This window comes from Myzus persicae, unplaced genomic scaffold (assembly GCF_001856785.1).
Source record: "Myzus persicae strain clone G006 unplaced genomic scaffold, MPER_G0061.0, whole genome shotgun sequence".
NCBI classification, from domain to species: Eukaryota; Metazoa; Arthropoda; class Insecta; order Hemiptera; family Aphididae; genus Myzus; species Myzus persicae.
In genome coordinates this window covers 4091-17010 of record NW_019103928.1, presented here as the reverse complement: position 1 = coordinate 17010, position 12920 = coordinate 4091, and the positions used below count along the sequence as shown (strand labels likewise).

The window sequence follows — 12920 nt, the reverse complement described above, 5'->3', positions numbered from 1 at the left end:
TTGCTGATTTTTAATAATTAATGAAAAATGATGTTATATTTTTTTTTGTGATTGGGGAGCTTGTCCCCAGTACTCCCCTTTGGATCCACCCTTGACATAATATTATGTCACACAGTAATATTTAAGTATTTGAGTGACATTTTATTTTCGGGATAATAAAGGAAACTTTTGACTCAATAACACATGATTTTTAATCTCATGTAGATAATTGTTCGACAACGAATGAAATAATTTTTCAATTTAGTTTCGTTTGCGATCACGATGAACGGCCCATAGATTGGAATCGATTCAGCCGACGAATCCCAAGACACGTCCACCGGCCACGATTATTTATTCATCGGTTGGCAACCCTTCACTGTTTTGATGTTACACGTTGACCGGTGAACGTATTATCCATAGAGTAAGACATTATCACAACGCATCAATCGTACTATATCCGTTGATTTAATGTCTACACTGCCGAGCATCACCAGCACGTCACTCCGCGGCGACCCGTCAACTTCAGTTTACGCTTTCGCACAGCTACGCGACCGTCCGGAAGTCGAAGAGGTATATATCATAATAATTGCATCCGGCCACCGTCGTCACTCATAAGTCATAACCATAATCAAATATCCTTCGTCGTCGGCATCGAGGTCGTCGTAATAATAATAATATCGTACCGATACCGACATGTTTGCACTGCCGTCGGATTACGTGGCCGCTCAGGACGCCGGCAAATCGTTCGCCGCCGACTACTACGGCCGACTGAACGCGTCCGCCGAATCGGTGGTCGACATGTTCACCCAGCGTTCGCGGTACTACTCGATGGACTCGTTGAACGGTCGGCCGGCCGTCGGTCGGGCCGACATCGTCAGGGAGTTGCGCCGGTTTCTGCGGACGTACAGCGCCGGCCGCCGTTTCGTCAGCGTAGTGTCGGTGGACGCGCAGATCGACGTCGGCGACGGTGGCCAGGCGACGAGGAACTTTGGCCGCGGCGACAGCGACGACAGCGACAACGACGAATTCGACGACCCGTACCTGGCGGTGTTTGTGCGCGCCGAATGGGCCGATACGGCGCGCGGGTCGTCGGCGCCGCTGCCGTTCGTCCAGACGTTCCGTGTCCGGTGTCTGAGGGCCGCGGTCCACGGCCACCGGTTCAAGATCGTCATCACCCTCGTCAAGACGCTGGTGGCCGCGGTCCAACCGCTGTTACAGGGGCACCAACCGCAGCACCGTCAGCGTCGTCGGATGGACTCCGACCTCAGTGGTAATAATATAATAATACATCGAATTGGAATAATTTAATTAATAATTTTACTTGTAATTATATAATATGATGTCGGTGTCATGGCGATAGATTCTAAAGCAAATCGGTCGCTAAAAAAACATTTTCAGTTTAGATAGCAACGCGTTCAATTTTAGCTCACCGATTGATAGGTAACCAACAATAGTAAGCTCGTGAATTATAAAAACAGTTATTGATTTCGTTAGGAATTTATTTTTTAATTATCGTAAGAAAGTTCATTTTTTTTTTTTGTAGAGCAATATAGCCAAAATAGTTTTTTTTTTTATTGTTATGATAGTGACGAGGTAACCAGGTTACGCGCGACTACAGTAGGTGCAGCAGAAATATCATATTATTATTATTATTATTATTATTATTATTATTATTATTATTATTATTATTTATATACTTATTATTTTTGTAATTAATACCATTGCCTAATGTCTACCACAGTGTGTTATTATCGTGTTCACGGCGTTCATAATATCATTATTGTCACCGCGCTGATCCTATAAACACAATTATTATTATGTGGAATATTGTACATGTAAGACGTGGGTGGGTACAATAGTAGATAACCGTGGGTAGGTGTATAATAGGTAGTTAGATCCCTCCGAGGCTCAAAGGGATGGTATTTATTACTAGTCCTAATAATATCGAGTCATACGGTGACGACGGATGAAAATAAAACAGTTATGAAAAACGGCTACTAAAATAATAAATCCATAGATAAGTATCATAGTAATTGTGCGTTATTTGTAGGCAATGAAGATCGTTGATGTCGTTTTCATGGAAGAATATATAATGATTGTATCCATACTCTTGGGATGCTTCTCTTTTTAGCAACATAGATAATAAATAAAATGTTTTTTCTTTTCCAACTTCCAAGCATTTGGTATATTATTTTAATTGATCGAAAATTTCCTCCTGCACATAAGATTAAATACTCGACATTTGAATAGCCCACCTGTTCATTATTGTATCATCTGTGGTATTACTATATTATTACTATATTATTATTATATCCATCACCATAAGTACGTGGGTTCATTATAATGTCGAATAGGTCGCTTGAGGTTGACTATTGCTCCATCGTCAAAATCAGACTGTGTTTTAATATTGTTTTGAGTTGGTATTTTATCTGTATAGGCAGCATAGCCTCTATTTATGTGTAACTATATGAGATATATACAAAAAAGAATGTGATTTAAAAATATTTATATGTAATATTATTTATATCTCTTTGAAAACAAATGAATGTCAACGATATTTTTAGATAAATCAAGGAACATTTTTTCATGTGTGACAGATTAGGTACTCTACTGAAGGTTGACCGGAAAATTATAACTTGATGCTAATAATCTGACATCACGATTCATCAAGTACGTACTTTGTATATATTAAGCGATTATGCCGTAGACCGGCCTTTGTATACTCAGTGCGAAGTGGTCAAAGCTAGACAGTGGGAGCTTGTCTTGCGGGACTTACGACAACACGATAATAATTAATATTGTAGTATCTGTAAGTTATTATCAATATTGTTCGCTGCCAAAGTTAATATTTTGTAATTGCATTTGATTATCTATACTAATTAAAATAATACATTAACATTATGTTTAATTATATTATTAATTATTATTATGTCATGATCAATCTGTTCTATCTTCTGTGTTCTGTGTATACATAAAAATTGAAAGGTATAACAATGGGGGCTATAAATACAATGATATGATCTATACGCTGATGCTATTATAGGCTACATATCACTGCTGTTTGCTGTATAATGTTTGACCGGCAGGCGGCAACTTGTCCAGTTCTACTTCGATAGCCCTATAGACAAGGTCGGTCTAATAGTTTATATTACGGTCTGTGGTAGGGTTATATACGGTTCATTCTTATAAATCATATTTTTTAAAATCATTCAAAGGATACAGAAACCTATTTTAAAAAACGTCTTTGTATCCTTGGTAAAAAGTATTTAATAGGTAAATTTAATAGGTAAAAAAACTTTCGTGTTTTTTCATAAAATTCTGTTTCGCCTTATAAACAGAACTAAATTTACTATAGCATTTTCATGTTTTACATTTTTTTTATAGACTCTATAATAATACTTATATTATAGGGCATTTTACACCGTATAATTTAGTGTAACTCGTATCTATTTTTTCTTGTCAAGTCAACCTAATTACCTATTTTGGTTTTCCTTTCGTCGACCGAAGCGAGTATATTATTGTAATCATATTTACATTACGCAGTAGCCAAGAAATTCATTAATAATTATTTTTTAGAATAAATTATTTCCAATTATGTATAAAATGATTATTCTTATTTATTATGAATCAACAGTTTACTGCAAAAATATTTTACAGGGCACTAGACACCTGACACGCTTTGTAAATGACGACATACCATTATCGTTTACCATTTACCATTTTTTTAATCTATTAAAAATACAATATTTAATAATTTTATGTAGATTATATTTTCTGATCCAAGTACAAACATCTAATTTTTATTTTTTACTTGATTGAATTTAAAACAGAAAAACCATCTCATTAAAAAAACAAAGTATTTGAAAACTATTACCTAATTGATTTTAAATATAGATACTTTGTCCAAGTAATTCTTATGTATTTACATGTTCACATTTCGTTTTTCCACTGTAAACATTTTTGTTCGAGGAGGAATGTCCAGCTTAGAGGACACTGATTTACCGTATAACAAATTATAGAGATCACACACTCATTGTCCAAATATTTGTAACTCACAAAAAAATTGTATTCTGTGCACACTAAGATTTCGTTTTTTTCTTCAAACCTTTGTAGAAGTACAAATTACAAGTCTGATAATAATAATTCTAATATTTAGAATAATATGTACTAATTAAAATCAAAACTGTATGTACCTAGGTACTTAAAATACATGTATTTACCTACCTACAATAATATTAGAGAAAATTAAATTTATCAACCGTTATTTCACATGTCTGATTTTGAAACCTTCGATAAGTTTAATTGTTCGGTTTGAGAAAACTAATTTTGAAAGTTTGAAGGTTCTAATCAAAAAGTTTGATGGGTCACGTGTATGGGTATTATACTATTATTCATGACGAATGTATAAAGTGACTAAAATACGATTTCAATTCATCTTAAATACTTCATTGTTACTGGTTTACTGGTCAAAAACATACATGATGTAGATCAAAGTAAAAGCTATTTAATAGTTACTTAGGTTTATAATTTTGATTAGAATTTATAACAAATAATAATTTTATTATCCTAGATAAAAATTAAAAACTAATTAATGTACAACTCAACACAAGATTATTATGTACATACTTGTAATGTTTTATAATTTTGGCCAAATCAAATAACAATTATGTACTTCACCATAATAAACATGGTTGACTTAATTAATTAATAATTAAATATAAATATAATTAGTTGGTTATAATAATAGTATTAAACTTATAAAATTGTTTGTGTAAAATAATATAATTATGGTAGTATTGTATTATATTTATATCCAAATAAAATAATAATAAAGCTTACTCGCAATATGGCTATGCACAGTGTACATGAGTTTTAATAGTACCCATGTACTTATGACTTTTTACTTTGACGTGAGAATATTACATGAGTTGATTTACTTTTAAAATGTTATTTGTTGTTTGTGAACAAATTGTTTATAATCTGTGTAAATTATTATCGATTTATTAAAATAAGTGGGTGGACGAGTAGTGTTTGTTTTGTAAAACATTCCGATTTTTCTCCGTATTTTATATTTATAACATTGCTACATTCATTTTTGAAATATTTTCATCTGTTCTTGTACAGTTGTACCCATTCGATTATAAATTCTCTTCTGTTATTTTCATATTGAACTTAGTGTTTGATGCATTTTAAATGTACAAATTGTAATATTTTAGCGAACTTGTAGATTAATTGCAGAAAATGATTAACTTACTGGTTGAACGGATGTAGAAAAAACTAACTTAACGTAAAAGTATAAAGAATAATAGCTTTTTAAGGTTTTTTAAGCTTTTTATAGCTTTTTTTTTAACTATAAACAAATGTTCTTATAGTATGCTGTATTAATAACATTTTTTTTAGTTAAATAACAACCTAGGATTAAATGTGAAAAGGTATAAGACTACAAAAACGGTGGATATTACCACCGATGTATCTAATAAACATATATTATCAAAAGGTAATATGCTAAAGGGATTAAGTGAAAATTATTATTAGTATTAATTTTATGTAACATAATAATTTTTGTTTTTTTTTTCACTTGACAACATCTTGCAGGTTGGTAGGTATGTCATAATTAAGACATCCAAAAATTACTTTTTGAAATAATAAAATAACCCTGAAGTAACATTTTAAAATTCAAAATAAAATCATATTAATTTTCACTTAATCCCTTTTTCGCGACGATATATTAGATAATTTAGGAAATCTATACTTTTATTTCAATATAAATCAATATCGAAACACATTTCACGTTGATTATAATATTATACCAAAAGTATAAACACCTGTGTAAAATATTTAATGCCGTAAATAATAATTAGTAATATGGTAATTTATCACTATACGAGATCACTAAATAAATAATAACTCAGTTCATAGTTTTGATTCAAATGAATAACAAACCTACTACGACTTACGAGTATTGATTATTATAACATATTTTTATTTTTATAAGAAAATAAAAATAAGTATAATAATATGTATATTATTAGATAGTTCATATTTAAATGCGAATTTGACCTAACTCAAATCGTCAAAAACTTAAATGAATATTAGCTTTTGTTTGATATGCATAAAAATTCTGGTGATACAATTTTTTTTTTCATAAAATATATCCTTATCGATATCATTATCTATAGTCTTTATGTCTATAGTACTATAGATACAAATGATTAGACCATTGGATTCCAACCTTTTTCTTTTTATTACACTAAAAAAAATAAAATAAAAACAGACTCAGCCCACAATTACCTCTTTTACTGTTAACTCGGGTAATAAAAAGGTCGTCTGTAAACTCTGTCCGATAATTTTTACCTATAAAATATCATAAAGACGAACTAACTACTATTAATCAGAAAATAATGCATTTTAATTCAAGTTTTAAAGTTACCTAAATATATATTCCGTTATGACTAGTATAAAGAAATACAAACCAAAACCTATAAAATTTAAAAATATCAAAACCAAAAAAAAAGAGGAATTTTATAAACCATGTAAAATAAAGAAATATCAGCAAATGAATATACATCGTAGTAAGTTGATATTTGCAGATACTTGTCAAACTTTGTAATTCGAAAATTAAAATAAAACTAAAACATTTTTAGAGGATAATGAGAAACACTTCCTCATGATAATACTTAATGGTTCTTAAAAATTTTGGAAGGTATAATTACTAATTAGAAATGAAAAGATCGAAATAATATGTTTTTTTTTTTGTGAGCCAAGTTCACATATCAATATTTTTACCGAATAAAATCAATTGGGTCTGATAACATAGACAAAGATATACAATATCATAGATATACATTATTTAGACTTTTTGAACATTTTTTTTCCCTCGGACCGAATTTTAGATTTTAGTAATATTGTTTGAATGATAAAAATCAATTAAACAATAATTATTTTACATAACCTTGTTTGTGTTTGGAATTAATTTAATACAATAATACTAATGACAACCTAAAGTGTTGATTATCATTTATTAGATTGAAATATAAGTCTACTTCAGCCTGAATAGCAATACTAATTTATAATATTACAATTGTTAATTTGATATATTTTGTATGTATTTTTTAATAAGCTAGTTGTTTCACCTAACTTCGCCCAGGTTAAAATGAAGTAATCTTTCTTTCTATCGTTGCTTGAGTTAAAATATACAATATGGGTAAAACGTCCAAACCATTATGAACACGATTACGATGATTTCTTTTATGATTTACCACTTCTTAATTTTGGACATGTTTTTTTATAGACATAAAACTGAAGATCGATTCAACGAATGTTTAAATATCGACGTAAATTCAATATCTTTGAGATTAGTAATATTGACTTTATGTGTTTACATAAAAACGATGTCCATTTGATATCAAATATTTTTAGATACTAAAAGTAATTAACGTAATATTGTGTTTATGAGTATTTGATTTTAATAAAATATGATTGAAAATATTTTTGTTATTCATGATTGCTGACCTTGAACTTTGAATGTAGGCATAAAATGTCCGTGTCTTATCACTATTTCACTATATGAGGCCCTAAAAGCAGAATTAAACTTTCGTATATTATTGAGAAAAACTTTAAAATTATGATGAGTGCCACCGACAAGACTTTTCAATGGTTCTGGTGGCTCAGCAATTTCGTCCAACTTAACTTTTCCTCCAGCACATCAAAGGCCTAGTGCTTCATGAGGTAATTTTATTGCCTGGCAATACTGTCGAATCTTAGTCATATTTCCAATAGAAACATGAGCATTGTTTGCATTATCAATAATTGAAGCGTCTTTAAGATACCATGGGGAGCGTGGTTAATTAAGGATTTCTCGATTGTTGATAAAATAATATATTTAGTTAACAATTAATGGCTTTAAATAATTATAGTTCATCAAAATATGGTTTATAGTTGCGAGTTTGTGAATTCAAATATACAATAATATGTTTGCAAGTGGAAACGATAAATGGTTAGATAAAATAATGACAATGAGAAAAAAATCAGATTAGAGTTTACATAAATCACGCGAGGTTTGATTTCGATGAAGTTGTGATTACCTAGGTATTGAATTGTTATTGTTAAGTTAGCTTTTCACATAAAACGTTAAATGTTTTTATTTTAAATTAATAATAATACAATAATCAATACCAATAATAATAATTATTTATTGTCATTCAATTATAGTTTATACACATATTTTTATTAGCAATGTACTATATTAGTGTGTATTTGGGAGAAGCTGTGTGGGGCGTAGATCCTGTGGATCACTTTACTTTGGATTATTTTAGTCCCCCTAAAAATTCAACCAAATAATAAGCCTTTAGGCTATAGTTTTCTGTAATATAGAATAATATGTTCGTCATTCTTGTCAACGATAATTCGTTCACCAGAATTATGGATTTTCCTATGCCACAGGTTAGGTTTAAATTTCTATATGATAACAAAATCTCTTCACTCCTTGTATTAGTGGCCAAAACTGGATTTTATTTTTGATATTTTATAATATCAAAATAAAAATGATCTACTGTAATATTCAATAGAACTTAGAAGTAATAAATAAAACTAACAAAAGTGAAAATTGAAAAACTATTATGTTACTTGATACAATTCGAGAATGCTACTCTTTTGATAAACAAAAAAATGTTTGACTTTTGTGAGTCAAAACGAAATTCCTATAGGAGTTGAAATAAGAAGCTAAATTCATCCTCCGAGTCTTAAGAAACTTATTCATATAAGTTTTATTTAAATTGGTCCTGTATAATATTTTCGATGATAGCCATTAGAAACAGAACTCGATTTCACATGTATATATAATATGTATAAATATATGCATTATATTTGTTTAACAATAAGAAATATGCAGTAAAAATTAAAATTATACAATTAATCAACTAATATATCTGAAATCACTAATTAAATAGTACTCATTTTTTATGAAACTTATTGATTATACAGGTTTTTCTGATTCTGAACTTGGAGGAAACGATTACAAAACTCCAATAACAGGACAACTTAAACAGGAGACATATGCAGGTTACAAGAGGCTTTTGAATGCAGAAGGTAGAGTGCTACATTTAAATTTTTTTTGTTACATCAAATGAGCTATACATTTCAATACACTTAGGAAATCAGGACTGTTTTGAGTATCTATATTATAAATAATAACCAACTACATTTTCTTCAATTATTATTATTATTATTGTTATTAAGTGCCATATGTCGGTAACTCACACACTATCGTACAATATTTTGAATCTTATATTTTGAATAAATAAAAAAAACGACTATTTATTATTTTGAAGAAGTCTTTTCTACTTGTTGAAGAAATTGATAAAGATAACGCAGTTTTGAGGTGGCCAGAGATAAGGGTTCTGACTTCTTTTTCACCCCTTTCCTATTTTAAAGCATCTATATTATGAATACTGTGATTTAAAATTTAGAAATTTTGACAAATCGATACATTTTCTGTTTTGTAGCAGTCGACAAATCGAATGTACAATGGAATATTATATGGCACACACCTACAATACGAATCAAACGCTATGATGTGTCTTACAATTTTATAAAAACGATAGATTTCTGATTTTTGGGAGTTCCGATTCCTAACTGTTGTTTTAATTTAAAATTTTTTTTTTCAACCAAGCTCGGGAATTTGAGATGTGGTCGGACTCAATGTCGCCACCGCCTCTGGAGACGCAGTCCACGGACGACGAACAAGAACCGTCCGATGGGGATGCGGACGATCAGGAGTCGATCGGCGAGCAGTACATGACCTACAGGAACAAGGTGAAGGCGTTCCTAGAGGAACCGATGACAGACTACCAATCGTCGACACGGGCTGCGGCCACCGATGATGACGACGACGGTGACCGTCCGACACATCTGCTGCACGTCGACCGCGTGGAAAAGTCGATCACGGCTGACCAACTGTTCGCGGCTTTCAGTCGTTACGGCAAAGTGCTGTGGGTCCGAGTGTTTCCTGGCGGATACAGCTGGCCTTCCGGTTCCGTCTACCCGTACCATTCAGCACGCGTCTACTTCGAGCGGACCGAGTCCGTCGACAGTGTATTGGCCGACCACCAGGACCCCGGCTGCACGATCAACGGCGTCCTGGTGTCCTTCAGCAAGTCCAAACCAGGCCAATGATTTACGACGGCGATGATGATGTAGTATGTTACAATATTTTTATGCATATTATGAAGTCTATAACCGCGGTATGATATTGTGTGATAGTGGTTGTGGTTATAAACGCCCATATAAACGTATGACTATTATAATTGAATAGGGCTTACACTATACTAGACAAGTAATGAGTGTATGAAAAGCCAAAAAAATATAGAGGGAGTTTTTCGGTTACTGAGTTACTCATGTGTAATATAATGTAAAATGGTAGTGTTGTGTTGTACGTAAGATATATAGATACATAGATTTTTGTTATGTAGGTCGTCAACACACATCACTGAGAAATGTTTTACAGCCACCTGTTGTTATATACACTTTACTTGTCTAGTAGTATAGGTCTATGGTTAAGGGCGACTTCACACTATACCGTGATAACGTTAACTATGATTTTTGTTAAAATAATCATTTTTTGATTTGCGGTAATTATTAATGAGATGGAGTGATTTAAGCGTGTTTATATTGATATAAATATATGGTTAGTAGTGACTGGTATAAAATATACCATGCATATGATTTGATTCTACTCTCTGGTATTTATGAAGTACACTACGTGGTAGCAATCTAACACGATATTGTAGTGTACCGCTTAGTAACCGCTAGATTCAGCCAATCACAGCACTGATTTTTTTTCAGGAAATCGTGGTTCACGGAGCAGTGTGAAGTCTTCTAAACTATTACATTGATCTACCTGTGTATCGATAGGTGACAATAAAGTGTAGATATAGGTTAGGTATTCATGATTTAATGTTATGACCACCTCGAATTCTTGAGGTGTCAGGAGTTCAGGACATTGTAGGGAAGGTGCCTTTGTTAAAGACTGCACAATTTTTTGACATTATAACAATACTGGGTTAATATATTATGACATGTATTATACGGCTATAAACAACAATACATAATAATATATGAGAATTCACCATTTTTCATCATTTCGTTATCGGAATCTTGTAAAAATGTCAAAAATACCGTAGTTTTAATATGTTTTCTATCCGGGGCGTGATTTTCCACAACTAATCGCTACAAGTAGTTTTCCGATCGCCGCGACCGAGCAAACAGTGACAAAAACTAAGATTTATTTTTATTGGCGAGTGTGCAGGATTTTTAATTTCCGTGACAACTAAAACTTTTTCTCCGCAACCACTGTTATACTTTATACAGTTTTCAGTTGATGTAGACTTATTATTATTGTGCTACGTTGATTTAGGCAAATTTATGTGAAACTGTTCTATTTTCGAGTTCGAAGTTGACCTGCTATTTCTTCTAAGCGCTATTGGGTTATACATATATGGACGACCTTATACCTCACGGTATTTTATTTTGGGTTTGATAAAATTTGCATATGCGTAATTTAGTAGCAGATTTCATTGAGAGGACTTTTCGTGTCATTAGTAATTCAGAAGTAGAATGATTTTAGGGAAGTTTACCACCTAACCTACCTACTAACCTAACCTAACCTAAAGAAAAAAAAATACCTTTTCATCATATTGGAGAATGGAGTATTAGAGTTTACACATTTGTCAATTCGGACTTGTGAATGTATAATATTTACTTCCTCGTGTCTATATGTCATATATTTATATCCGTATAGTTTGGAATTCATAATTTATTCAATTTTCGGGCAGTACATCCCAAATTCCACAGAACGGTCGTCATTATTTCGCAGATGGTACTCTGTATATTAAACCCAATACGTGCAAAATGTATTCAGTTATAATAATGAAGCTCTGATTATGATATTAATCTTAAATATTCTACAGTCATGCACATATTGCAGGTATAATAGTAAAATATATTAATAAACTATTTTTCATAATATCTGATAATTTTAACTGCATGCATTTTTAGTTAAGTATTCCGAATCTTAAATCATTATTATTATTTGTTACCATTTTCAAAAAATAATAGATTTGAAAAATCCCTATGATAAAAATGATAAAATGTTAGATGTTTTGTAAAAATGGTAGTGTTTTAAAATTCTTGAGCCTTATAAAAATTTTGAAATCATAAATATTTACTAAAACTGTATACCTATAATAATATATGCAATGTTACACGTCTACAGTCCACACAACAAAAGTCGTTGTCATGATTCTATAGATAATAGAATAATCATCATCTATGCTCCTAAAAATACTACGTAACATTGTAATGTTTGGAAATAAAATATTATAATATCTATGTATTGTCCCTCGTAATAGGTAGGATCATCAGTGTTTATTGTTTACAAAAATAGTATTTTTTTTTATTAGTTATATAAATGATAATGAGATTTGACGTATGTCGTACACCGCATACGTTATATTGACTAAATATTTTTTATTTTTTTTTCATAAAAAGCTTCCTGTTTTGGTTCAGATGCTGTGAAATCTCAAAAATAGTACATTCAATTGCAACTTATACAAGGGAATGGAAAATCAATACACAGCTGTCTTGACGTAAAATAACATTTAATTTTAAATACCAATTTCGATATGACATTTATACTTTTATCAAAATATTGAAATTTTAATCGCATTATATTTATGTATTTTTCAATAACATTTATCAATATTTTTTTTTTCACTTGTATTTGAATTTGTTTATTAAGTTCTAATAAATATTTCTTTCTCTATAATTCAGACGTAAATTTCTGCAAATAAATATTGTTTAATATGCATCAAATGGTTGTCACATAAGAATTAGTTATCTGCATGAAACGTTATACAAAAATTATATACATAAAGATATGACAA

The 12920-nt window shown here is 31.0% G+C and overlaps 1 protein-coding gene across 1 annotated transcript; it reads left to right on the top strand.

Moving 5' to 3' along the window:
• The first annotated feature begins 317 nt into the window (after nucleotides 1–317).
• LOC111036461 lies at nucleotides 318–12692 on the top strand. Its single transcript, XM_022318486.1, has 4 exons — nucleotides 318–1249; nucleotides 8962–9066; nucleotides 9650–10175; nucleotides 12526–12692. Exons 1-3 carry the CDS (start codon nucleotides 673–675, stop codon nucleotides 10150–10152), a joined length of 1185 nt encoding a protein of 394 aa, XP_022174178.1. The 5' UTR covers nucleotides 318–672; the 3' UTR covers nucleotides 10153–10175; nucleotides 12526–12692.
• The last annotated feature ends 228 nt before the right edge of the window (nucleotides 12693–12920 follow it).

Bases quoted from the DNA above. Each gene is read 5' to 3' on its own strand.
- LOC111036461 (XM_022318486.1), top strand. From the start codon at position 673: ATGTTTGCACTGCCGTCGGATTACGTGGCCGCTCAGGACGCCGGCAAA. The intron at 1,250-8,961 runs GTAATAATATAA...TTGATTATACAG, and splicing joins GATGGACTCCGACCTCAGTG to GTTTTTCTGATTCTGAACTT. The intron at 9,067-9,649 runs GTAGAGTGCTAC...TTTTCAACCAAG, and splicing joins GAGGCTTTTGAATGCAGAAG to CTCGGGAATTTGAGATGTGG.